We start from the raw sequence: 27,990 nt of genomic DNA on the forward strand, positions 1-27,990 counted from the left end.
GAACCCGGGAGGCGGAGCTTGCAGTGAGCTGAGATCTGGCCACTGCACTCCAGCCTGGGCGACAAAGCGAGACTCCGTCTTTAAAAAAAAAAAAAAAATAGATTCTCTAAGTGAACTGAATTTCATTCCATGTATCTGCATTGCTATGCCTGTCACAGAACTTCTTTTTAGAGCTGAAAGGGCTATGGAAATTATCTAACCCACCCCTTTCATTTTATAGATGGGAAAACCAAGGCCCAGAGAAAGGAAGGGGCTTGCACAAGGAAAGACCCAGGGCACAGAGTCAGCATGACAGTCTGCCACACAGAAAATGGCAGAGATTAAGGAGGGATCATTTTGGATTCCATGGGTGGGCCCCATAAACACATTTCCAAACTGACAGCCCGGGAGGACTGGAACCACATCCTACTTTCTCTTGTGGCCTAGCACAGAACTGATTGACAGCAACAAATATTATTAAGCCCAGCACCAGTTCCAAGTACTTCAGGAGAATGCACAGGAAGTAAACGTGGGCCGGGCGCAGTGGCTCACGCTTATAATCCCAGCACTTTGGGAGGCCAAGGCAGGCGGATCACCAGGTCAGGAGATCGAGACCATCCTGGCTAACATGGTGAAACCCCATCTCTGCTAAAACTATAAAGAATTAGCCGGGTGTGGTGGCAGACGCCTGTAGTCCCAGATACTCGGGAGGCTAAGGCAGGAGAATGGTGTGGACCTGGAAGGCCGAGATCACGCCACTGCACTCCAGCCTGGGCAACAGAGCAAGACTCTGTCTCAAAAAAAAAAAAAAAAAAAAAAAAGGAAGTAAATGTGGCCATTGCTCTTAACATAAATAGATGATGCACTTAACCTGCCCATGAGGCCAGCAGAGCAGCTTCCCTGAAGGCACAGAGGCATGACTCCAATTCCTGCCCTGCCACTGACTGGCCATGGAGGGGGCCCTGAGCACGGACACTTCACCTCTCTAAGCTCTCCTTCCTCTGCAAATGGAATTATAATCATATAAGCACTGAATATGACCAGGTCAGTAAAGCAGCTGACCATAGCATGGTGCCTGGCTCATAAGGGGCCTCTGTAAAGGGCAGCTTTCCTAGGACCTGGGTGGGAAGACAACACATGCATATATGAAGCAAGCAGCGAAACACCCAGCACAATGCTGCAGCCGAGAGTCAGGCAAGCCTGGGTGGTTGAAACCAGTGTATGGGGAGGAGCTGCTGGGCATGAGTGGTCCAGGAAGGCCCACGGGATGGCACAGCATTCCTAGAGATAAGGGAAGAGGAGGGAAAAAGTGATGCCCAACCAGGACAGAACCTATCAGGCCAGGGGGCAGGAGGTGGGGATCGGGGGCTGCAGGGTCATCTGGCCCAGACCTGAAGCTCAGTGGGAGGTGGGTGGGGTCTGCTGACTGCTGACAATATTGTGCAGGATGTGATGATATCACAAGCATTGAGCATTGACACTAACTAAAATCCATCAAACCCCAGAACTGGCTGAATCTAATCTAAAGTAGGAGAATGAATGGATTCCAGGGACAGCCTCTGGGTCCTGCCTTGTGGAGAGACTGTGAAAGCCCAGGTAAGGAGAAGGGCTGGCTGCCAACATTATAGGGTATGGGGGCATGCTGCCAATTTGCACACAAGGTGCTAGGGGGCTGGTGAGCACCCAGGCAGGTCTAACAGCTGGCTCTGCCTGGGGAAGTCAAGCCACAGCACCCTGTTTGAACTCTGCCCAGCAGGCCCACAGCAAAGCAGCTCCCAAAGTACTGAGGAAACATATTTTTGAGGAGGAGGTGTGGGAAAGAAAAGGGAAAGGAAGGAAAAATAATAATAAAAAGCTTACCTTGGCTATTTTCACAAAATGGCTGAGGATTTCTGCCCTTATTTTTAAAGTCTGTGCTGTTAGAATTTCTCGTACAACCCAAAAACTGACCTGTAGAGTCAAATACACACACATACACACATACACACCAGAAAAGTTGTTAATTGCTGGACCACCCATGTCACCCATGCCCACCGCTGTTACGGGATTTCCAAGAGGTCAGGAAACTGTGAGAGGATAGCCTTGGGTCACATGAGTTAAAGAGTTCCTCTACAGCACCCAACCCTGCAAATGGGCTGTGTTTTCAGCATCCTGTCTCCAGTGTACCCTGTAGTGGCCAAGAGAAAGCAGCACTTTCCTCATCATCTGGGGAGAGTTGGGCCTCCATGACACAAGTCTTGAGAAGAGCTGCTGGGAATCCTGAAATGAATCAGACTGAATTCCTGCTCAGAAGGATCCCAGTTATGGGGAGATCATGGATGATGGGTGGATGGAGGGACAGATGGACACATAGCCAAACGGACATATACACTGGCAGGACCACTTGTGAGGTCCATATCCCCAGCCAGCCCTAAGATGAGGAGGATTCATCAATATTTGCACAATTTTAACAAATTTAATTTTTCAGGAGAGGCCCATCCCATAACGTAAATGATATGGAAGTGGAAGAATCTCTTTCCAAGTTCCATAAAGCAATGCAGGTTACAGGGCATGTTTTCCTGGAGACAGCATGCACCAAAAAGGGTATGCTGGTAGCTTTGGTTCCGAAACCCATTCATGCTTGACCTCTCACATACTGCAACAGCCCGAACCCCTGTGTCTGATGGTGGAACAGGAAAGTCATCTACCAGAGTGGAGCTGACTCACATGGCACCTCAATGCAACGGAAGAGACTCATGCCAAGAAATGCTGGGAAGTGGCTAGCTCTTCCTGTTTATGTTTCACTTCTGTAACAACAGTTCTATGTGAAACACGGATGCCCAAGAGTGCAATGACAGCACTACAAAGAAAGGTGGAGAGCCAGGCAAAGCACGGGGCATAGGGAGAATTAAAAGGAAGGCAAGGCATCTAAAACCCCTAAACTTTACAGGGAAGAATACACTTAAGGATATTCCAGAGCTAATAAAACAAGCTTACTGCTGCAATAAAATGTATTATCGTTATTGAAATACCATCACTTTTCAAACAGAAAGCAAAGAAAGAGAAACCAAGAATCAACAATGTGCTTTTTATGTTAAGCAGGAGTATTATAGAAATGTTTTCTCGGTGTAATTATCTGTGGTTGCCTCCAGGACATGACTGGGTTTCCACAGAATCATTTTTTCCAAGGAATTGCCCACAATTAAGTTCAGACTCAAATATTTACTAGCCAGGTACAGAAAAAAAGTTTTTCTAAATACCAAATGGGGTGCCCATAAACCTTACATTTTTATGCCACATTATCACACTCAAGTGTGATAGTTTACATGTACAATTTAATAGATTCCTGCATGTCAGAGAATCATATGTTTAAGGCATATTATGGAACACGGAAGCATTGACTCTGGAGCTGCAGTACACATTGTGCAGAGGCAACTCTGAGTCAACAACTCGATTCAGCAGAGTTCCATGAAGCCACTTCTGTGTGCGGGTTCCAGGCACTGGGAGTCCAGACCTTCCTGAAATTGAGGTGACCAAAGGAGGAGGCAGAATCCTTAGGGAATCACTATATTATAAGGCAGCTGGTAATCATGGCCATGGAAGAGGTTCAAACAGTAAACCAAAGTATGAGGGAGGTAATAATGATAGAGGAAGGCTTCTCGAAGAAGACAGGCCTTGAAAGATAGGTGACTTTAAAGAAGAGAAGACTGAAGTGTGGCTACATGTTCCATGACCAGGGATGGCTGGGTAGGCTGAGAGCACTGGTGTTGCAGGAGTACTGTGGGTGGGGGTCATGAATGAGGATGAGGGTGGAGAGAGAGAAAAAGACCAGATTGGGTGTGTGGTGGGGAGGGTAGGACTGGTGCAACAAGGTGAGAGGAAGGAGCTAAAACACTCTTCTACACAGGGACTTTCAGAGGCTTCTGAGCAGGGTGATAGATGAGATCCTTTGGAAGGATAGAGATACCCATTAGAAAACTGATGCAATGATCTCAGTGAGATATGAGGAGGTCTGAGCCAGGGCCATACCAAAGGAGATGGAAAGAAGAAGGAGATAAGGAAGACATTACAAAGGTAGAATCAGCATAGTTTAAAACACTTTTTATTTTATTCTCTTTTCTAACGACTTAAGAAAAGAAAACTTAAGCTTTTAACTTCAGAAGTTTGATGCAGAAAACAAGGAAAACAGAGATAAGTACAAAATTAAAGAAATTTCAGTCTCACATATAGATCAACATCATAAACACTGTGGTATGCGTCCTTCTGGTCTTTCTTTTTTTTTTTTTTCTTTCTTTTGAGAGAGCGTCTCGCTCTGTCACCGAGGCTGGAGTGCAGTGGCACGATCTTTGCTCACTGCAACCTCCGCCACCTGGGTTCAAGGGATTCTCCTGTCTCAGCCTCCTTAGTAGCTGGGATTACAGGCATGCACCACCACACCCAGCTAATTTTTGTATTTTTAGTAGAGATGGGGTTTCACCATATTGGCCAGGCTGGTCTTGAACTCCTGACCTCAAGTGATCTGCCTGCCTCGGCCCCCCAAAGTGCTGGGATTACAGGCATGAGCCACTGTGCCCGACCATCTTCTTTTTCTCTATATAGAACATGTTTGTCTTTTAAAACTAAACTGCTGTATATTAATTATATATCACAAGAATTTTTATAAGTGAATATTCCTCTACAATTTTTAGCAGCTTCCAAGTATTTCATCATAGAGAAGTATCATCATTTTGTTAAATAACCCTCTACTGTTGAATAGGTTATTTCTAATTTTGTTGTAATAATGCTGAGATGAACATCTTTATACAGATGTTTGTACACTTTTTATTAAGGTCCTCAGATAAAGTCCTGTAAAGTGGAGTGAATAAAAGTGTGTATACCTGTTTTCAAAAGTATATGTAAAAAATCATGGCTTCCAGAAGGTCTATTTGATTACTCCTCAACAAGTTGAAGCAGATCCATGTTGCCATACACAGGCGAATACCAGTTACTATCATTTTTTTTTAACTAATTCAGTGGAAAAAAACGGTATTTCACAGTTTCAATTTCACATTTCTTTCATGACTATTGAGGTGTTTTTTGTTTGTTTGTTTGTTTTGCTTTTTCTCAGTTAACATTTTTTGTTCCAAATATTTATAGGTCATTTGTACTATTTGCCTTCTGAATTGCCTATGCAGGTCCTTACGGAGAACTATCTTTTTACTGGGGCATCTTTCCTTCCAACCTCAAACTCCTGGGCTCAAGTATCCTCCCACCTCAGCCTGTCAAGTAGCTGAGACTACAGGCACGCATCACCACACTGGTTTTTTTTTTTGTATGGATGGGGTCTCACTATGTCACCCAAGCAGGTTTTTTCTTATTATTGATTGACAAAAACTCTTTGTGTATCAAATAAAAATACATGTTGTGAGTCATATACTGTACCAAGAGCATGTAGACATTGGTACTCTTATACACTGGAGGAATGGAAATCAATAACATTTTGAAGAACAACTTGAACATATCTTTCAAGATGTTTAAGGTATAGTCTCCCTAGAATATTTACCTTATAAAAATACAGAAATATAGAAACACATACATACAAGCTTTCACTGAAGCACTATCTACAATTTTTAAAAGCCCATTGATAGGGAACTGGTTATGCAATTTACACTACCACCTCAAACTCTGAAAGGAAGTCAGTAAGCTCAGCCAATATTGAATGAGTGGGAAGTTACATTCTACCTTCTTGAGGTCTAATCTACATAGATTATTTGAAATTCTTCTGCATAAGAGATTTGCCGATTCTCTCGCATTTATTTCTATCAGTATAGACTTGTGAATATTTATTTTACACTTTGGGTTACAACCCAATACTGTTATTACATGCTGCTCAAGTTGTTCCAGCTTTGGCCTTCGAGAGTTCTTTAAGTTGGCTCCTGCATCCCTTTGACATAACCCCTGTATTGTTTTTGTTTATTAGTTTGAGCATTTCCTTACCTTCTGGCAATATAATACGCAACAGGCTCATATTCTATATTTCTTGCCTTAGTCTTAACATTAGTCATTTCTCCAAGGAACATTGGTTCCTTTTACCAAGTAACAGTATTAGAAACAACATTAGCACAAAACAGGTATGAAGTATGCTTGTTGCTACTGGGATATCATCGTTTCTGGGTCCTCTCAGCTGGCGGAGCCAAGAAATGTGTGTGTGTGTGTGTGTGTGTGTGTGTGTACTAACCCCTGCCTATACACACATCTATAAAGATTTCTATATGTAACCATCTACATCTGCATTAAGTTACACATGAGTTCATACTGATGTCTCCAACTGTAATCCATTACCACATGGATCGTTCTAGCCTCCTCACACCTAACTTATCTGTAATTTCCCACTCCAACAGTGAGATTGGTTCCCACCATCTGCCACTCATTTCCTTATACTCTCTTATATTCATCCATTTCTTATATTGTTTGATTCCAGTATACAAGGATAATGGTTTCAGAATTGTTACCCGTCCCCCTTGGGAAACAACTTTATCAAATAGAGTATGATGCTTATACGTAGTTCCTTTGTCTTTAGTCTTATAGGCTCCATTCTATTACCAATTTACTTAGGCCAGCAATGTTTTCTCTCCCCCTCCTCCGTGAGGTTGTTCATACATTTATAATAGATTCTTTTGTTACATTCTGCTGTATCATTTTGTAACATTATCTGTAACAACATGTAACATTTTGTTACATGTTGTTACGTTATAAGATCCCTCAAGTTGAATTTAAAAAATTTGTATATATTAAGGTTTCAAGGGCTGGGGCGCGGTGGCCCACACCTGTAATCCCAGTACTTTGGGAGGCTGAGGTGGGTGGATCACGAGGTCAGGAGATCGAGACCATCCTGGCTAACACGGTAAAACCCCGTTATCTACTAAAAGCACAAAAAAATTAGCCAGGCATAGTTGGGGTTGCCTGTAGTCCCAGCTACTCGGGAGGCTGAGGCAGGAGAATGGCATCAACCCGGGAGATGGAGCTTGCAGTGAGCCGAGATCGCACCACTGCACTCCAGCCTGGGCGACAGAGTGAGACTCCACCAAAAAAAAAAAAGGTTTCCTCTTGGTGCTATAAAGTTCACAAATGCACTATGTCATGTATCCATTATGATAATATCATATAGTTTCACTGACTTTAAAAAAAAAAACAAAAACAAAAAACCCAGGCTTCACCTATTTAGCCCTCTCCCCTTTCCAAAGCCCTGACAAACACTGAGTTGTTTATCATCATCTCTATAGCTTTACCTTTTCCAGAGTGTCAAAAAAGGAAATATAAATGTAAAAGTATAATCATGTTGATAACTTGATTGATTTTTTGCTAGCAAGAACATCTTCTTTGCTCTGTAATAAACCAACAATAATGATTCAGGAGGAGGAAGAAAAGAGAAAAGGAATCCTCCATATGTAACCTTTCAAGACTGGCTTTTTTTACTTAGCAATATGCGCTTAAGATTCATCCATAACAAAAAGATGGGAACAACAGACACTGGGGACTATGAGAGGAAGGAGAGAGAGGGGGCAAAGGCTCAGAAACTACCTATTGGGTACTATGCTCACTACCTGGGTGACAAGATCATTCATACCCCAAAACCTCAGCATCATGCAATACACTCATGTAACAAAGCTGCACATGTACTCTGAATCTAAAATAAAAGCTGAAATTATTATTTTTTTAAATATTCAGGCTGGGCATGGTGGATCACGCCTGTAATCCTGCACTGTAGGAGGCTGAGGCGGGCGGATCACCTGAGGTCAGGAGTTCCAGACCAGCCTGACCAACATGGAGAAACCCCATCTGTATTAAAAACACAAAATTAGCCGGGTATGGTGGCGTATGCCTATAATCCCAGCTACTCAGGAGGCTGGGCCAGGAGAATCGCTTGAACCCAGGAGGTGGAGGATGTGGTGAGCTGAGATCACGCCACTGCACTCTAGCCTGGGGAACAAGAGCTAAACTCTGTCTCAAAAAAAGAAAAAAGAAAAAAAAAAGGTTCATCCATGTCTTTACATGACTTGATAGCTCTTTTCCTCTTTTTTGGATGAATACTATTCCATTGTATGGATTTACCATGGTTCATTATCCATTTACCTTACCTACTGAAGGATGATATCTTGGCTACTTCTGATTTTCAACAACTATGAATAAAGGTGCTATAAACATTTGTGTGCTGTTTTTTGTGTGTGGATATAAGTTTTCAGATCAGCTAGGTAAATACCTAGGAGTGCAGTTGCTGGACTGAGTGTCTCATTTTGCATTCCCACCAGCTATGAGTAAGAGTTTGTGTTGCTTCAGATCTTTGACGGCAACTGATGTTATCAGGGTTTTCTGTTTGTTTTATTTAGACATTCTAATAGGTATGTAGTGTTTTGTATTTCCCTAATGATAAATAATGTTGAGCATCTTTTCATATGTTTATTTGCCATCTGCATATCTTCTTTGGTGAGGTTTCTTCGGATATTTGACCATTTTTTAATTGGGCTGTTTTCTTATTGTTGAGTTTCAAGAGTATATTTTGGATACAAGACCTTTATCAGATATGTGTTTTGGAAATATTTTCTCCCAATCTGTGTTAAGTCTTTTAATTCTCTTTACCATGTGTTTTGCAGAGTGAAAAAATTTAATTTTCATAAAGTCCCAACTTGTTTTTTCTTTCATGAATTGTACTTTTGGTGTTTTATCTGATAACTCACTAATAAATCCAAGGTCATACAGGTTTTCTTCTATGTTTTCTCCTAAAAGTTTTACAGTTTTGTCTTTTACATTTAGGCCTATGATCCATTTTCAATTAATTTTTAGGAAAGGTCTAAGGTCTGTGTCTAGGTTTTTTTTTTTTTTTTTTTTTTTTACATATACACACAAATATTTAAATTCTTCCAGCACCACTTGTCCTTTCTCCAAGATCAGCTGACCATATTTCTGTAGGTCTATTTATCAGCTTCATCGACCTACGTACGGAGTCAATTCTGTCGCCAATACCATGCTGTCTTGATAACTGTAGCTTTACAGTAAGTGCTGAAATCAGGTAGAGTGAGCCCTCCAATTTTGTTCTTTTTCGGTATTGTGCTGATATTTGTAAAACAGCTTTCTAGGACTTTGATCGGGATTGCACTGAATCTATTGATCAAGTTAGGAAGAACTGACATCTTAACACTATTGAGTCTTCCACTCCATGAAGATGGAATATTTCTCTATTTATTTAGCTCTAGTTTGATTTCTTTTTTCAGTTTTTGAGGTTTCCACATTAACAGAACCTGTACATATTTTGTTAGAGGTATGCCTGTTTTTGTTGTGTGGTTTTTTTGTTGTTGTTGCTGTTTTGGTGATATTGTAAGTGGTATTGTTTGTTAACTTCAAATTGCAGTTCCTCATTGCTAGTCTAGATGAAATCAACTGACTTTTGCATACTGGCCTGTGTCTTGCAACTCTGCTTACTCACTTCTTTGTTCAAGGAGTAGTTTTGGAGATTTCTTTGGAATTTTCTACCTAGACAATCATGTCACCTATGTATAAAGGTCGTTTTACTTCCTCCTTTCCAATCTGTATACATTTTATTTATTTTCTTGTCTTACTGCACTAACCAGGGCTTGCAGTAAGACGTTGCACAAAATGGGTAAGAGAGCACATCCTTGCCTTGTTCCCAATCTTAGGGGGAAAGTATTCAAGTATTCAGTGTCTTACCATTATGCATGATGTTGGCTGAAGGACTTTTGTAGATGTTCTTTATCAAGTTGAAGAAGTTCTGTTCTATTCCTAATTGGTTGAGTTTTTTTTTTTTTTTTTTGTTTAATTATGAATGAGTACTGGACTTTGTCAGATGCTTTTTCAGGTCAAATGATATAATAATATGATTTTTCTACCCTAGCCTATTTTACAGTGGGCTACATTAATTGATTTCCAATTGCTGAAGGAGCCAAACATACCTGGAGTATATCCCCAGTGGGTCATGGTGCTAATAAACCTTTAATACACATAAGCTATTATTAACACAATTATTGTTATAGTGGTACAGGTAGCACTGGCATTTAACTACTGAGGACCATGATATCTGGGAAATGCCACAGCGGAATTATAAAAAATCAGAATAGCTATGGACACAACTTTATTCAGTTAACCAACCATGAATAAAAATAATCAAAGAATAAAACAAAGAAAAACAACAAGAAAAATCCAAGTTTAAGAATACTATTATTTCTTAAGAAAAATCTACTTTTGCCACAAATCTCTCATAAGCCCATTCACAGTTTTCTTAGAAACGAAGAGTTTGAAAGAATTGCAGAGGTCCCACCTACTCCCTGCCCTGACAGCTGGATGGTGTTCTACAGTAGTAAAGCCCTTGTCTGGTCTCTGCCTGAGCCTTCATGGTTAAGAAACTTACTTATATTAGGAGACGGCCAACTGCCTCCCCATTTCCATCCCTTGGGCCCTGAACTTATTGACCAGGCCCCACAGATTGTGTGTAATCCCGCTTCCCCATTAAGAACTCCTCAATTGCTTGAAAACCTTGATGACGTTCTCTCTGAGTCTTCTCACTCACAGATCCTCCACTTATCCCTGTATAACATGTTTTCTTTCCCCTACTCTTCTAGTCGCTGTAATACTTATGCCACTCCTGTGATAATTCCCACCCTCACCCCTCATGTGAGGCATCCAGAACCAGACTTAACTGTCCAAGAGTGACCTGGATAAAGCTGAGAAAAGCAAGATTACTACCCACATATTAGAATGCCTAAAACACAAAATAGCTGACAATATCAATTGCTGGCAAGGATTGAAGCCACACACTCATTCATTGCTGGTGAGAATACAAAATGGGACAGACACAATCTAGCTTGTGCTCCTAGGTATATACCCAGCTGATTTGAAAACCTGGCCAGGTGCAGTGGCTCACACCTGGAATCCCAGTACTCTGGGAGGCCAAGGTGGGCAGATCACGAGGTCAGGAGTTCGACACCAACCTGGTGAACATGATGAAACCCCATCTCTACTAAAAATACAAAAATTAGCTGGGTGTGGTGGCACGCACCTGTAATCCTAGCTATTTCAGAAGCTGAGGTAGGAGAATCGCTTAAATCCGGGAGGTGGAGGTTGCAGTGATCCGAGATCGTGCCACTGCACTCCAGCCTGGGCGACAGAGCAAGACTCTGCCTCGGGGAAAAAAAAGAAAGAAAGAAAACTCTAGTACACACACACACACCCCCACACACACATACAAATGTTTGTAGCAGCTTTATTCATAGTTGTCAAAACTGGAAGTAACTAAGCAACCGAGATGTCCTTCAGTAGGTGAATGGATGAACAAACCATGCATACAACGGAATACACACATACAAAAGAGCTGTCAAGACATATAAAGTAAATTCATCCATGTTAACTACATATCGCTAAGCGAAAAACATCCGTGTGGAAAGGCTACATGTTTATGATTCCATGGTAGAGATGGTAAACAGATCAGGATCTGGATTGCTATCTTCCTCTACATACCAATCCTGCCCCCTTCTTCCTTGGGCAACTTCAACATCACTGCAAATGACCCTGGCCTTGGATCCGTTGAGCACTTCAACTTTAGCAACTAGACCTCCCTACCACCTGAGTCACCTCCTTCTTGATTTCCCAGACCTGCTCTACGTCAGAAAACTTTGGTTCCATCTGGGGCCACAATCTTTAAATATTCTAGTCCTTACTCTCTCCTTGACCCCCACTGCGACAGACCTTTCCTCTCACCATGTCCTGGATTCCCTGGCAGCCCTTTTTCTTGGAATCCTTTTCCTCTTAAGCAGACAAATCCCCTATCATTTGTCACTTTAGCCTTTTTTCTTTTGAGACAGAGTGTCACTGTGTCGCCCAGGCTGGAGTGCAGTGGTGCGATCTCGGCTCACTGCAATCTCCCCAAGTGATTCTCCTGCCTCAGCCTCCCAAGTAGCTTGGACTGCAGGTGTGCACCACCACACCCAGCTAATTTTTGTATTTTTAGTAGAGATGGGGTTTTGCCATCTAGGCCAGGTTGGTCTTGAACTTCTGATCTCAGATGATCCACCTGCCTTGGCCTCCCAAAGTGCTGGGATTCCAGGTGTTAGCCACCACACCTGGCCTACTTCAGCCTTTTCTTTGCCACTAGTTTAACTTCCCTTGCATCTTGATCCTTCCAAAAAATCTGCTTTGCCAACCCCTAAGGGGATGGGTCTAACCATCTGCTCTTCCGTGCACCTGCTCCTAGGCTGAGAAGTGCAACCAGAGAAAACCATCTACTACCCACATGCACCAGGACCACTTAGAAAACCACAATGTCCATTTCATCCGGGCCACCATCACTGCCCAAGAGTCTTGCTGTATTTCCAGCACCAACTCTCTCTCCTTTCCTGTGACACAGCTTTTTTCAAGCTTTCCCCAAACTCATTAATCTTCTCGCCCCACTCCTTCCCCCTTTCCCTCCCATTTCACTGATGAAGAAAAGCCATCACTCTGCTTGTATTGCACCAACAAATGGGTCTACATCTGCCCCTTTCCTTTCTGCTGACTCATCTCTTACACTGAAAAGGCACCCAGGTCTTGGCTTCTTCCACCTTTTCTGAGACTTTAAGTACTTCCTCTCTTTCCTCATCTTTAACTTTTCCAGGTCCACTGGCTCCTCCACATCCCTAAGGTTCTGCTCACTTCAAATAACAAAAAAACATGCAACCACCTCCCAGGACTTCTTTGACTCCACTCTCCAGCCACTCCCTTCTCAACTCCCCTTGGAGCCAAGGTTGTAAGAAACACTTACACCTGCTCTCTTCATTGCCTCACATCTACCATTCAACCTGCTACATTCCTGCAAAACTGCCCTTGCTGCTAAATTCAAAGGACTCTTTTTTAGCCCTGTCTTGGATGACTCATTCTGTAGCATTCCCTCACTTCTGAAACACTGATTTCCAGATACTGCCCTTTCCATACCACCAAGTGTTCTGCTCCCAGGATGCTCTCTCTCTGCCTTCTGTGTGGCCTCCTCTCCTCCGCCCATCCCTTAAATGTCAGCAATCCTCAAGTACTCACTTGGGCCTCTGTTTCTCCTTGGATGATTTCCCCGACCCCAGACCTTCAAATGCAGATGACTCCAATATTTGTATCTCCAGGTTGGACCTTTCCCCGACTTCCAGACTCAAATATCCAATGACCTCCTGCATACTTTATTCCACATGTCCAAACCTAACTCATCTCCAACTCTCAAAACTGCTCCTCCTTTGTGTTCATTGTCTCAAGGATGGGACTACCCAAACACCCAAAGAGGACTCTCTTTTACTCTTCTCTGTCATTTCCCTCCATATCCAATCAATCACCAAGAGCTGTCATTTTGTCTTCTAATATTTTCTTGTGCCCAGCCAGTTTACATCTCCAATCCCTCACACAGATTGAAGGAACAGACCCCACTCTGGCCTCCCTTGCTCCTGCACATGCCTCTCCTCTGGTTTCCCCATCCTAGCACGGACTCCCCTGGACTGGAATCGCCTCCATCATGTTTGCCTCCTACACTCGACTATGAGCTGACAATGGCAAGGGTGACAACTTGTTTATTGTTGACCCCCTGAACCATATCCAGTCAATGACTACTGAATGAACAAATGAATATAACTAGAGTAATGAGAGTCACATAAAAGGCAGCATTACACAATGAGGAAAGAATAACTCTTTAGAGATAGCATTTGGAAGACAGGAGAAAGGTAACATTGTCTCCCAGTCCTGTGATAAATTAGGTTTGGAAAAGCAGAAGGTTCTATTAGAAAAGTGTTCAGAAAAAAAAACAGAAGGCCACTTAAAGCAGATGAATTCACCAGCTATGTAAATTTGAGCAAGTTGTTTCACTTTGCAGAGCCTCTGTTTCTTTATCCATGAAATAACTGTAAAATAGCATGTATGATAGCACGGGTAAAATGCCTAGCATAGTATCTGACTCAGTAAGTTCAGCATAAGTGCTCAATACATGTTTTAAAAATAGTTTTGATTAAAGCCAAGAGGAAGCAGAAACATTCAGTGACTAGGCTCGTGAGCATGGGACTTCACAGGGCAGACAGGACTTGAGAGTGACAAGGTATCAACAGTATGGATTGGGGAGAAAGCTCAGAGCAGACTGGAAGAGTAAAAGAGAAAAGAAGGTCTATGATAACTATCTGTCTTCCTTTCTGGCCCTCATTCTTAGCTTCTTCCTTCCAGAAATACCCATTCTCCATTCTCAGTCCATATGGTCTAGGCCTACCGCCTCTCCTCCATAGGAAGGCCTGTTTCCAAGACCTGGCCAATTAGAGCTTCATGTCTTCCTGGTCAGAGTGATTAGATCATAACAAACAAGATGGGTCACAAGCCAGGGCAATCTGAGCCACTGAGTCTCAATTCCAGGGCATCAGATAGAGCTACTGAAAAAGCAGCAGGTCTTTTCTCCTGAGGTTGCCCTTGGAATATGATACAAGCCTGGAATTGTTGCTAGCCATCCTGCAACCACAGGGGGAGGCTACCTGAGGTGGAACCAGCTCAGAGGAAAGCAGAACCTGGAGGTGGAGAGAGCAAGACCGAGTTCAGATAGTACTGTCCCCACTGCCTAGATTCAGCAGTATTTGAAGTCAGTATCTCCCTAGACTTAGTTATTATATATAAGCCATGAAGCTCTCTTTTGTGCTTACCTGAGTTTGAGCTGGCGTTTCAGTCATTAGGAACTATAAAATGTGTCCATGAGAAAAGCTGGGAACATTTGGCCCTGTCCAATCTCCATGAATATAAAAAGGTCCTGAGACCCAAAGAGAGGAGGGGCCTTAAAGCAAGTTAGCAGCACAGCCTAGACTAGAACCACGTTTCTCCCAATTCCCTCTTCACCTTTTCCAAAAATTTCAGCATCTTTGTGATACAAGCCCAACCTTGCACTTAGGCCCAAGCCTGCTGGTCTGGTCTTAACCTTCCTTTCAGCTCATAGCTCCCACTACTCTGCCCCTTTGTTTAACCTTACGTGGAATGTTTACTAAGTGTCAAGTACTGGGGTAACCCATTTATATTCATGATCCTTGTTTAGTCTTCAAAAACCACTTGAAATGATTCTTCCTGTTTTATAAATGAGGCTTATGAGGCTGAGAGAGGCCAAAAGCCAACCCAAGATCATATGGCAATGAGTTGTCACGATAAGACTCACACCCAGGCCTGTTGGATTCCCTGAGACACAGATTCTCAGCCTATTGTCCACAGACCCAAAAATGTCCACACATAAACTTCAGGAAGGCAGTGAACACCCTAAAATTAAATGCAAATTTGTATATCTGTGCAGTTTTCTGGGGGAACATTCATATGTGATACTGTCAGATTCTCAAAAGAACCCAAGACCCAAAAAAGATTGAGAACTTCTGTGCTACACGGTGTATTCCTTGGGGCTGTGACATAGGCCTGGCTCATAAAAGACCTTTAGTGAACTTGGCCAAACTCTTCCATCTCTGCCATTCTATGAGCAAATCCCAAGGGACTCAGATCCCATGAAGAAGCAGGCAAGCACTAGCCACCGGGTGTCTGGCCACAAGAAGCCTCAAATCCCCTGACAACCTCCTCCCAATCAGCTGATCTTAATATTTCTCTTTTCTTCTCCCAAAACATTTGGATGCTTACTACATGCCAGACATTATGCTAAAGCTCTTCATATTCCATTTATTCTTCATAACAACTGTGCAACAAGAGCACTACTATTATTCTCAGTTACAGAAAAGAAAGCTGGGGCTCAGACAGGTAAGTGACCTGCTTTCTTTTATTTGGAGTCTAATGAGTCTTGTTCTTACACATAAAAGCTCTGCCAGGAAGGGATGCCAACAAGTTCATCCCAAAGAAGGCAGCCCCAGTGGCTGACCAGGCCTGGCCTCTGGCCAGTTTTCAAACCAGAGCTACCAGGGCTATGTCCAGGAGCTGCTGGCTCTCTGACTGGCTGATGGGCCAGCAGGAAGACCATTTCCCAGAGCATTGTTTGAAAAAAATGTGACTTTGCTTTTGGCTCATTTCATCACTTGGTCTGAGCTGGACACAACACAATTGTTCACAGAACAAGCTATACCGCCTTTGCCAAGTTGACCTGGCATCCGCGTGCAAAGCAGATTACATCAGAGCCCCCAGCTGCCCCTCCTCTGGGAGCTCTGTGGCTGGTCAGAGGTAGGGACTGAGTTGGCTCCCAGTCAAATAGTTTTAAGGAAACTATGAATCCCCTGACAAAATTCTCACACTTGTGTTTTTTTTTTTTTTAGCTCAGTTAAAAAGAGACGATTTTTCAAAACAAAGAAAAAAGAAGCATAAGACTTTGGAACTTCTCTTTTCAAAACAAACAATGTGCAGCCCCTACTCCAGATGCACCTAGGTCTTTCTTGGTTCCTACTACATCTCATCAAATAATAATAATGCTAATTGCAGCCTCAATCTTCAAACTACAAGCTGGTGCCTCTCTGAGGATCCCGCTGGACTTGGGGTGGAAGGTCAAGGGTGGAGAAGCCTGGAGAGGGTTGAGCAACAGTGATGCACAAGATCAAGCATTTCCGAGAGAGAAGGCCCAGCTGGAGAGAGGGCCCAAAGGGAATCCAGGCCCCATCACCCAGAGGGCCAGTCATATATACTAGCAATCTCTAGGCCACTGGCCTCATTTGAAACCATAAAAATAAGAACGAAGGAAATCTGTCAACAGTACAATTTGGGGCTTTGGTTTGTGTGCCTTCTCCTGAGGATCATGTAGGTCTGGCTGAGAAATAAGACACCCTACCTCCCTCAGTTGATCCAAGTCTCCAATCATCATTCCAGATCTTCATACCTGGAGCACAGGTTCTGGTCGGACCAAGTCAGTTTAAAGTAGTGCAGGGCCAGGGATCAGGCCATCAGGAATTCAAGAAAATTCAATTTAAAAGTACTTTCTGAGCACCTCATCTATTTGTTCCATACATAGTTAATGAGGGTCTACGATAGACCTGACATTGGGCAAGGTGGTGGGGGACACAGTAATGAACAAGACAGACATGCTCATGGGGCTCCCAGGCCGGCAAGGAGGGTGGAGACTACAGAGTGATACAACATGAGGACAAACTAATAAAGGACCACACGGAGTATAGGGTACAATGTGGGGATGTGTGACCTCATACAGGCTGGGGATTCAGGGAAGACTCTCCAAAGAAATGACATTCAGGCTGAGATCTGATTGGAAGCTCAACAGGGAGGAAGGATTCTGGGCTGTGAAGACTGTACACAGGGGGCCTGACAGGACAGAGATAAGGTATATCAGGTAAGAGAAGGAAGGCCAGGAGGATGGAAAAGAGATGAGGCTGGAGGGGTGGACAGAAGCGAGATCCACCATGCCAAACCCTGCAAAGCATATTAAGGTACTTGAACCTTAGCTTAACTGAAACTGGAAGTCACTGAAGTGATTTAAGCATAGGAAAGGTATGTTCAGTTCCACCTGCTCTGTGCAAATGGACTACAATGGCACAAAACTGGATAAAGGTGGGGGACTCAGGAAGAGAAGGTGGATCTGGGGCCAGGTGCCTGGGAGACAGCCTTGGGGGGGGTGCGCAGCCTATAGGGGACAGCAGCAGATTACTCTCTGGATAGGCACATGCAAGGGGTGTTGCTTACCTGGTTAAACCTCCGAGTAAAGGCCACAACATTAGGGGCAAGACTGTGTTTCTCCTTCTTACTCCATCCACAGCTGGCTAGTTCCTAGGAAGCACAGAATGAATTTCAACAGTGATTCTAGTTGGGATGCAAAATACACCAAGGGCATCAAATGGGAACATAAGCACGCATGAAGGTGGGAAGGAGCTGACACCTTGGCTGTTCCCATCTCTACCAGGAGGGAGAGGAGGGCTGGGTTTGTAGGTGATGGTGCAGCCTGGGACTACCAGAAGTGAGGATAAGTGGGATACTTTTCTCCACAACTCTGGCCATGTTTCCTAGGATTTCTGTGCTAAAAGAAATCCGCTGCCACTCTGCCAGCTTCTCTAAGACCAGAAGTCCTTCTTACAATGCAAATTGTCTGAGGGGGCACAGAAATGTTTTAACCAGCAGAACTCAACCCCGCATAGTTGTGATGCCAGGGCTTCATTAAAATATCTCAGATTTCACTGGCCACATGACATCATACATTCCTGGTGTGAGGCAAAGTCCCAGTCCAAGCCCACTGCAATCAAAGAAGCTTCTGGTATGACCTCAGATTCTGTCCTGTAGTTGGCCCCTCCAATCCCTCATATAACCAAAAGCATGCAGAAGGAAAGGTCCCCTTTAATATCTTGTTCGGGGGCCTTGTCTCTCTTTTTTTTTTTTTTTTTTTTTTTTTGCTAGGTTTAGCATTATAATTTGAAGAACTGAATTATCTAGATTTCATTTATCAGTAAGCCTGGCTCTTAGCCAAGGGATGAAAGCTGGACACAATAGGAGCAATCTAATGGGATTACTTGGTGCTAAAAAAAGGACTAAGGAGAAGCCATCATCCAAATGCCCAGCATTCTCAGTGTGTGCCTTGTGGAGCCCTGACAGAGATTGGAGGAAAGGTAGCACAGGCTGCAGATTCTGAAGTTCTCCACCTACAAGTTACAAGATTGCCTTTTAATTCCTACCAAGCCTCAATATTACTAATAGCATTGGTTTTTTGCCATTCACCTAGAGTTTTTGTAAGATCTTTAGTGAGAGGCAGCTGCCCAGCAGCTGCAATAGGTATAGATCAGGGGTCTCCTAGGAAAGCAGGGAGGGGAGCAGTAGGAACAGCCCAGGACAAAACTGGCTGCCAGCAGTCACTTCTGAAGGTCCACGCCTGTGAAACACACCTTAGGACCTGACCATCAGCCATAGAAAGGGGCTTGGTGGGAGTCTGGCTAAAGGCAACAGCAGCTGCTGGTAACAAGATGAATGCCCTCAACTTGGGAAGACAGAGGAACCAGCCAGGGGCCGAGACGTCTCCTCCTGGTGCCTCACTTCTGTCCTTAAGGTCACCCACACAAGAGAACACAAATAACCTGGAGCCTGCCATGTCCTTCACACCCTCACAACTTAGACTCAAGTTAATAGCAATGACAACAGAATTCACTGGTGCTACCATTTAGCAAGAATTCCCCACACAGCAGGTGCTGGACAGGGCACCTCACCTATGTCATCTCATGTAATTCTCGCCACACCCATTTTAATAAAGAGGTTTCTTTCTCTTGGATGAATATTGTGACTCTACTTCTTTTCAAAAGCAGAGATGAATCTCTTTAAGTTGTAGAAGTTCCAGCTGTTTACTATGATTCTCCTTGTTCTGACGACATATATTTGCACTTGGTTTCTTTTTCTAATTTTTATTTTTGTAGAGATGGGGGTTTCACTGTGTTGCCCAGGCTGGTCTCAAATTCCTGGCCTTAAGCGATCCTCTTGCTTTGGCCTCCAAAAGGGCTGGGATTACAGGCATGAGCCACTGCACCCGGCCTATGTTCGGTTTCAAATGTATGTTTGACCTACCTCAGTTACACGTACTATCTCCCTCTCTTTAAAACACATACTTGAATCACTTTGCAAATATATGTTATTATTGCCCTTTTAAAGTTTGTTTGTGAAGACAAAGGCCTTTCTCCCCAGTGGATCACAAAGCCAGTCCTGGAAAAGTATAGGTTTTATAATAAAATATAAAACCCTACTCATAAAACTGATGTTTCAGGACTGAGGCACAGTTGTTGCCCAATTTCTAGCTGATAACTGCTCCCTTTGTATTTTTCCTAAATTTTTGAATAAATAGCAGAAGTCGTGTGTGTTTGCACGCACGCATGCACGCAAGCATGTGCATGCGTGAATTTAATTCAGACTCTGTGGTCTTATTTCCACACTGTAATAACTTCAGACAACACCCGGAAAGGGAGAAGAGTGGATCCTAGGGTCAGATCCTGGCTGGCCATACACCAGCTACATGATGCTTATCTTCTCAGAACTTCTAGTTTCTCATCTTAAAGTGGGTATGATACTATACTTATCTGTGAAGCTCATTATAACAATTAAATGAGATTAAGACATGCAAAGCACCTAGCATGTGACAGGTACTTGATAAAGGTCACCTGCCTTCCTCTTCCCAGGGAGGTTAAGCAACCTCCTTGCTGTTAAGCAACAAGGCGATACTCAGACTCAGTTTGAATGCCAAACGTCTTCTTTTTCCCACACCATACTCTCTTTACTGTCTTGAATTATTAACAAAATCTATTATTATTTCTCTTTCATTTTGCTGATATCATGCAGGCAAGAATCAAAGTTGGTACTTAACACATCTTCCCTAAATTTACTTGGTTTGAACATTTCTAAGACCCTAATTCAAAAACTCTATGTGGAGTTATTGGGTTTTGACAATTTCCTAAGGAACCTTTTGCACTGGAATGCATGTAATATTTAAAATTAACACATCAGCAGAGTAAAACATTATGTTTGAGAAGTACTTTGATAAAATGCAAGGAGTAAAGGATTTTGAGCCAAATATCTCACTCTGAATCCCAGATCTTGTCACTTATTTCCTGGGAAACTCCAGACAAATCACCTTTCTTGGCATCAGGTCCTTCAGTACTAAATAGGAAGATGCTGTAGCTAACCCCATAGAATTGTGATGGAGGCTGAAGAAGGCATAGCCTGACAAGGGAGGTGACATGCGGGGCACAGGGCCTGGCTGAGAGCAGATGCTCAAGCAGCCTCTGTTGAATGAATGAAGCATGAGCACTCCTCAGTGTGAAGAACCCCCAAATTCAGCGTAGAAGATTTATCAGCGTCAAAAGAAATAAGACCATTCTATCTGTGCTAAAACAAGTACTGGGCCTTACCGCTTTGGCGCAGTTCCTCTTCTGTGTTTGGCCTTACAGGATTACAAGAGATTCCATCTGTGTTAAGTGGGTTTAGGAAAATGTGAAGTAATAGAACAAAACTCTTCCAGTCACTAATGCCTAAAAAAGGTCCACACTGTGGAACTTATTTGAGTGTAATTTAGTTAAAATTGACCAGAAGAGACAAGGCTAATTCTAGAAGGGAGACCAGGGTTTGGGATGAGCCCAGTACAGCCTTGGTAGCTCTGTGTCTGTAGTGAGCCACTGAGCTGCCCAGGGACTGTCGCACAGCCCTTCCCATGGGCGCTGAGGCCCACATCTTGCCCAGGCGGTCCCTGGCCCTGACTTCGTGGCTGAGCTGACTGAATGTGAGGGCACTAAGAGCTTGTGCAGTCCTTTGCCAGGTGCTGCTGAGACCTTCCTCCTGTCACCACGGTGTTCCTCAGGCTCATCACGGAAAAACAGACACTATGAGAGGAAAACTTCCTGCCACCAAACTTAAACATCCTTGCATCCTCTCCCTCCTTCTGGCTTTAATGAAAGAGGGGCTTCTTTCGCTCTCTTCCTGCGCCATCCCATCCCTCTGCCTTCTTAGAGACCTTACTCTGATGCTGTCATCCCTGTACCTTCCACCTCTTCCTCTCCAATTTCTCCTTCCTGCTAGCATTTTAACATGCATTAAGCTTCTCCAATTAATATTAATAACAATAAAAAACACCTCTCCCAGACCCCGTCCCCTCCAGCTCCTGCTACTTTTCTCCCTCGCAAGAGAACGACTTAAACTCATTCCCCTCTCCTACCTGCCTTCCCTGCTTCTGCTCCCCTGTAACTGTTCCTTCCCCTAAGACAACTTCCCAACTAGGAAATCAGTGCCCCTTCACCGGCCGCTCTTGACCCCGGCCGTATTTGTTGTCCTCTGTCTTGCTTCTGCTCACTACATTCTCCTGTTGTTTCCCCACCTTTCGGGCCCCTCATTCTTAGTCTTATTTTCCGGCTGCTCTTTTCTTTTCTGACACAATCTCCACCTCAACTTGTCCAAGGTCATCTTCTACATTCTTCTATATTTCTCCCTAGAAGATCACACATACCGACTGTTGTGGTTTCAACTACATGTCTGTGTCCAGCCCAAGTTTCTCTCCTGAACTCCCATCTAGGATAGCCAGGTACCTCCTGGCCATACCTTCTTCGGCATCCCACAGACAACTGAAAATCAGTGGGCCCAGAACCAAAAGGGTATCTGACCGGCTGCCTTAAATAAAAAACACATAACAACAAAAAATTCATTTAGACATTCACTCTGACAATCAAAGAAGAATGTTTATCACAAAGACACTGTGGAAATAATCCCCAACTGTGCAAAAAACAACTTAGTCTTAATACCCCCACCTGTAAGCATTCCTAGGTGAAAGCAAGAATCAACACTGGTTTCAGCTGCCCCTGCAAAGCTGCTCTAGGCCACACCACCATGAAGCTCACTCCACTAGCTGCCGGTTTTGTGCTTAGGGGTCTGGGAGTCAGATGCCTTGAGGTGGGCTGAGAAAGGCCCAACCCTGACCGTGTCTGGAGTCTACCAGGTAAGGCCTTGGGAGAGGAGACCTGGGGAGTGGTGACAAGTCCTCTCTGAAGACCCCCACAGCATCTAGGCCATCAGGCCATAGGAAGCTGGCGTCAGCACATGGCCCTTCCACGTGTGCCTAACTCTCACTGCAGTCATCTCCAAATCACATTCATCAAACGTGTCCACATGGAAAACGCATTGCCTCAAGGGCGAGTCCCTACAACAGACTCAGGACCACTGCCAGGCTGGCACCAGCAAACAACAGCACATCACCACTGTGCTCAATGGCTTTCTTCTTCCTCCTCCCTCCATTTTTCTCCCATTCTTCCCATCCCACCCTCTCACAGGAAGGGGATTTAAAAAAAAAAAAAAAAAAAACAGGAAAGACCTGCCAGATTTGCTTTTATAAATCATCTTCAGAAGAACCGGTGGGACAATTACACACCTAGCCAAAGGAGTTCTAAAACACCCTAGAAGACAGGCGACCCTAGGAGACGGGCGACCCTAGGAGACGGGCGACCCTAGGAGACGGGCGACCCTAGGAGACGGGTGACCCTAGGAGACGGGCGACCCTAGGAGACGGGTGACCCTAGGAGACAGGTGACCCAGTAAGACAGGGAGACAGTGCCAGTTTTGGGGACCTGACCAGAGTGGGTCTGACTGGGGAGTAAGGCATTCAGGGCCTAGACTCTTGTGACAGAGTTAAGAATGGGCTAAGGAGATGGGCAAATAATAGAGAGTGGCTGGCGTGTCCTTCAGGGACCTCCATGCCTTATCACCCACAAGGAGTCTACGTTCTTCTCTATCTATAGTTCACCCCGGGAGACTACATATACTGACTGCTGTGGCAGTAGCAAAGGTGCATGATGTCCACACCTTCCTTGTGTGAAAGTCGGGGGTCTAGAGGCCCAAGCAGGAGTAACTGAATTCCATGAAAGCTCCCCAACCTGGGATCTGGCAGAGGGGCTGGCTCTGGTCTCAGAAGTGAGCTCTGAGGGCACAAGGGTCACAAAAAAGAGGCCACAGCATATAGTAGTTAAGGACTTACATGGACCAGGGCTGATTCCCTGGCTGTGTGACCCTGGACAAGTCACTTAAAACTCTCAGTGCCTGACTTTCTGCATCTGAAAAATGGCATTAATACTAGCACCTCCTTTGTAAGGTAGTTATAGGAATTAAATGGGCTGATATTTGCAAAGTGCTTAGAAAAAAATGGCACATTGTAATGTTTTTAACGTGCTTATTAAATTAAATAATGCTCACAGGGAAAGGCAGTGCTGAGCAGTGGGTGCAGGGGTTAAAAATCCAGGCCAGGAGAGCCCCTGGAATCAGATGGAGGAGGCACACAGGACAGCAGTCCCTGGACACTAGGACTCCAGTGGTGCCAGGATGAGAGCCAAGGCCTAGCCAGAAGGAAGCACCAGCAAGATTTATTGAGCACCTACATTGTGCCAGGACGTGTGCTACACACTCCACAGAGACCATCTCATTTTATCCTCACAGAACCCTCACAGTGTATACGACTGCTCTGACCTCCAATTTCTAAATGAAAAAATATGTAACAAGTAGGTAAATTAATTTATCCAGACCACACAGGTAGTGGATGGTAGAAGTGATGGGAGCCCATTCTCACCATAGCCAGAACAGAGCTGCAGGCCACAGCCGGGGCTCCAGCAGGCTCCCAGCCTAGAGGAGAACTGGGTGACATGAAGGAACAGACCAAAGCAGAACCTGGGCAGGCTTCTGAGAGCACCACACCTGAGTCAGGGCCAGCCCAGGAATCAGGCTGCCATGGCCAGAATAGGGCACAGTGCCTCTGGCAACAGAGGCAGGGCTTAAAAGACAAAAGGGATCGTAGGATCCAGAGTCAAAATGTCCACAGACATACAGGGAGCTCCTCCAGGGGTGGAGACTTAGGGATATATAGAATCAGTGTTTACTGACTGTTAAAATGGCCTGCTAGACTCTGGGCTAGGGGACTTACATGCCGTAACTTACTGAATCCACAAACAAGACGATGAGATAGGTACCACTTGATGGATAAGACTATGAGACTCAGAGATTGCCACATGTCTAAGGTCACACGGCTAGTAAGTGCTGGAACCGGGATTCAAACCTCAGTCTGATTCCAGAGCCCATGCTCTACATGGTGTCAGAAAAGTGAGAACTCAGAACAATCTGAGACTACAAAGCAAGCTAAGGGAAGCAAAGCGGCTTCTTGGTTCTTTTAGGCAGCAAATGCGCCATAGTTTATGGATATGCTAATTGGGGAGAATACTCATCTGGTCTGTTTCAGGGAAGCCCCATCCACTGGTGGGTGGGGGGTCACATCCAATACCACTAGTTCTCCCCTCGGTAAAATCTGCAGTTCCAGCAGATCCTAATAGTTATTAACAAAATATAAATGCTTGTATTTGTATATATTTCACTGTAAACACAATCAAATATCATCTTTTTCTACAACCCTTAATGAGACCATGAATCAAATATGTGAGAGAACAATAAAGTTAGTCCATTATTAAAAACAGGTTTCAAAAGCGAGAAGCTAATTCCATCATCTGCGTCTATGACACACCCAAAACCACCTACAACTGGTGCCATATTAAGTTCAAAATGGGTGGCATGTTCAAATGACACCTGACATACACATTTGCCTAACGTCACTCCCAAAACCCCTCTGACAAAGCACAGAAGTAAAAGATAAACCTAAACTAGGAATGAGAACGGAGTGGATGGCACTACTACCCTCATCAAATGAGAGATTTCAGCACATTACTGGAGATCAGCATGGATTTTGATTAAATGAAAACAGAAAGTCTCAAGCTAGACTATGCCAGGAAGGGGCTACAGAGGTGGTAAAGACAGGTTGCCTTGGGGGACCTCAGAGAGGCTCCTGACTCAGAGTCATTAAGGAACAATAAACGGGGGACAAATGAAAGGTCAGTGTACTGGACACTGTCTCAGCCAGCACCCCCACCTGCTGCGTGCTAGCATCCACCTCCAGGCAAAAAGCAGGATGGGAGAATTAAAGGCTTCCATGCTGGAACCCCCAGAATAAAGGTCGCCTCCTTTTGCTGACAGAAAACTGCACCCTGCGCGCCAGTCCCCACTCTGTCATCCTGCAGTGCAGGCAACCTGCTGTTTCTTGCCCAGGCCACTTGGCTCTCCCAGGCAGACTCCCCTCAGGAGAAAAGCCAGGGGAAAAAAATCACAACACCTACAAGCCACCAGTCATATGAGTTAAGCCAACAGAACGGAAGGAAAACCAAGGTAATAAATGACAATGACTTTGGAAGAAACAGAGACAAAACCTTAGAAAAAACCCTCTAATGTACTTAGACACTGTTAAGAAAACGAAATGCAACAGACTGAAAAAACATTTTGTAAAACAAATATCTGATAGAAAAAAGACTTGTATATAAAATATAAAGAACTGTTATAACTCAACAATAAAAAGTCAAACAACCCAATGTGATGGTTAATACTGAGTGTCAACTTGATTGGATTGAAGGATGCAAAGTATTGATCCTGGGTGTGTCTGTGAGGGTGTTGCCAAAGGAGATTCACATTTGAGTCAGCGGGCTGGGAAAGGCAGACCCACCCTTAAACTGGGTGGGCACCATTTAATCAGCTGCCAATGCAGCTAAAATATAAAGCAGGCAGAAAAAATGTGAAAAGACTAGACTGGCCTACCCTCCCAGTCTACATCTTTCTCCCATGCTGGATGGTTCCTGCCCTCAAACGTCAAACTCCAAGTTCTTCAGTTTTGGGACTCGGACTGGCTCTCCTTGCTCCTCAGCTTGCAGACAGCCTATTGTGGGACCCTGTGATCATGTGAGTGAATACTTAATAAACTCCCCTTTGTATATATATATCCTATTAGTTCTGTCTTTCTAGAGAATACACCAATTTTTTTAAAAAGTAAACCACATCTGTAATCCCAGCACTCTGGGAGGTAGAGGCAGGAGGATTGCTTGAGCCCAAGAGTTTAAAACCAGCCTGGGCAATATAGTGCAACCCTGTCTCTACAGAAAATCAGAAAAAAAAAAAACAAAACACTTAGCCAGGCATGGTGGTGCTTGCCTGTAGTCTCAGCTACTCAGGAGGCTGAGGCAGGAGGATTGCTTGAGCCTAGGAGTTCGAGGCTGCAGTGAGCCATGATCATACCACTACACTCCAGCCTGGATGACAGAACGAAGACTGTCCCCCCAAAAAAAGTAAACAAAAGACACTTTACCAGGTGGATGCATGGACGGCAAGCAAACACAGGGGAAGGTGCTCTATGTCATTAGTCAGTAGGGAAATGCAAACTAAAAGACAATGGACACCATATCTAGTTCAATCATAGCAAAAAGCACACATGAGTGACAATACCAGGTGCTGTGGAGGATCAGAACAGCCATTTAGGAAAGCAGGTGGGCAGTTTCCCATCAAGTTAGGCACACACTTATCAACTGCCCTAGCAATCCCACTGGTAGGCCCAGCAATCCCACTGGGTAGGTATTTACCCAATACCAATATATGTCTACAAAAAACTTGCATGTGCATGTTTATGACAACTTCATTCTCTATTTCCCTAGACTAGAAATAACCTGGATTTCCACCAGCTGGTGAGGGGATGAACAAATCATGGTACAGCCATATAATCCAATACTACTCAGCAATAAAAACAGGAATGAGAGTGACACACATCAGCGTACATGAGTGTCAACAGTTTTATACTAAGTGAAAGAATTCACACAAGAAAGTATTACGATTTGACTTACATGACATTCTGGAAAAGGTAAACATGACAGAGACAGAAATTAGATCCTTGGTTGCCAAGGACTGGGAACAGGAGGCAAACTGGCTACAAAGGGGCACAGAGAACTTTTGGGGTTGACAGACAAGCTCTCCACATGAGAACACTCATTCTTCAAAATCACCAAACTGTTCACTAAAATGGGTGATTTTTACTGGATGTAATTATACCTCAATAAATATGACTAAGAAAAAAAAAAAGGAGAGTCCATCCATAGACAATTGCAAAGGAAGTCCCAAAGCTGTGCAAAAGACTAGAGAACAACTAGTTCAAATTGGAGTAGGTCAAAGGGCTCCTGAAGGGAAGCCTCTGGGGAACTATAAAAGCAATTAAAAATATAACAGAAATCAAAATATAATACATACCCAGTATCAAGCAATCAATGGATTAAAAGAAAAGAAAAATCTACAGGTCTTGTGAGGCATATTCTCTTTTGAATGGCCCAGGGTTACCAGGGAATGAAACACAATCCTGGCATAGTACATGGCTTGACTATGTGGAACAGTTACGTAGCCGTAATAATAAGTGTTGTTTGATGGTTTTCAGCTTTAAGAGTTCACCTAAGGAAAAGTGTGATGAGTTTGGTGAAGCTCATTAATTAGGCAATGTGAAAGTGTAATCAACAGAAGGTGGGCAGTAGAGAACTGGAGGGAAAGCATAGGAAGTGAGCGGTCACAAGATACCATACAGAGCTGGTCAAACAAGAAGTTCAGGTTTTGGTGTGCCAAATAAAATTCCAAAAGTAACCAGTAGAAAAAACAGTTTAGAGTTTACCTTTGGGGAAGGAACTGAGGTGAAGGTTTTCCTTCATCAGCCTTCCTGTACTATTCGATTATCATGTACAAGATTACTTT

The 27,990-nt window shown here is 43.9% G+C and overlaps 1 protein-coding gene across 7 annotated transcripts in view; it reads right to left on the minus strand.

The window, feature by feature from the left end:
• Positions 1 to 27,990, minus strand: part of RALGPS1 (Ral GEF with PH domain and SH3 binding motif 1) — a 261,883-nt gene that overhangs the window by 177,203 nt on the left and 56,690 nt on the right. For all 7 annotated transcript variants that reach the window (XM_011931366.1, XM_011931362.1, XM_011931361.1 and 4 more), the window contains exons 4-5: positions 17,587 to 17,670; positions 1,840 to 1,929 (exon numbers count right to left, since the gene is read on the minus strand). In XM_011931366.1, the coding sequence (XP_011786756.1) occupies positions 1,840 to 1,929; positions 17,587 to 17,670 (174 nt within the window). The remainder of the gene's footprint in view (positions 1 to 1,839; positions 1,930 to 17,586; positions 17,671 to 27,990) is intronic.

The sequence above is a fragment of the Colobus angolensis genome, unplaced genomic scaffold, assembly GCF_000951035.1.
Source record: "Colobus angolensis palliatus isolate OR3802 unplaced genomic scaffold, Cang.pa_1.0 Scaffold9, whole genome shotgun sequence".
Taxonomy (NCBI): Eukaryota; Metazoa; Chordata; class Mammalia; order Primates; family Cercopithecidae; genus Colobus; species Colobus angolensis.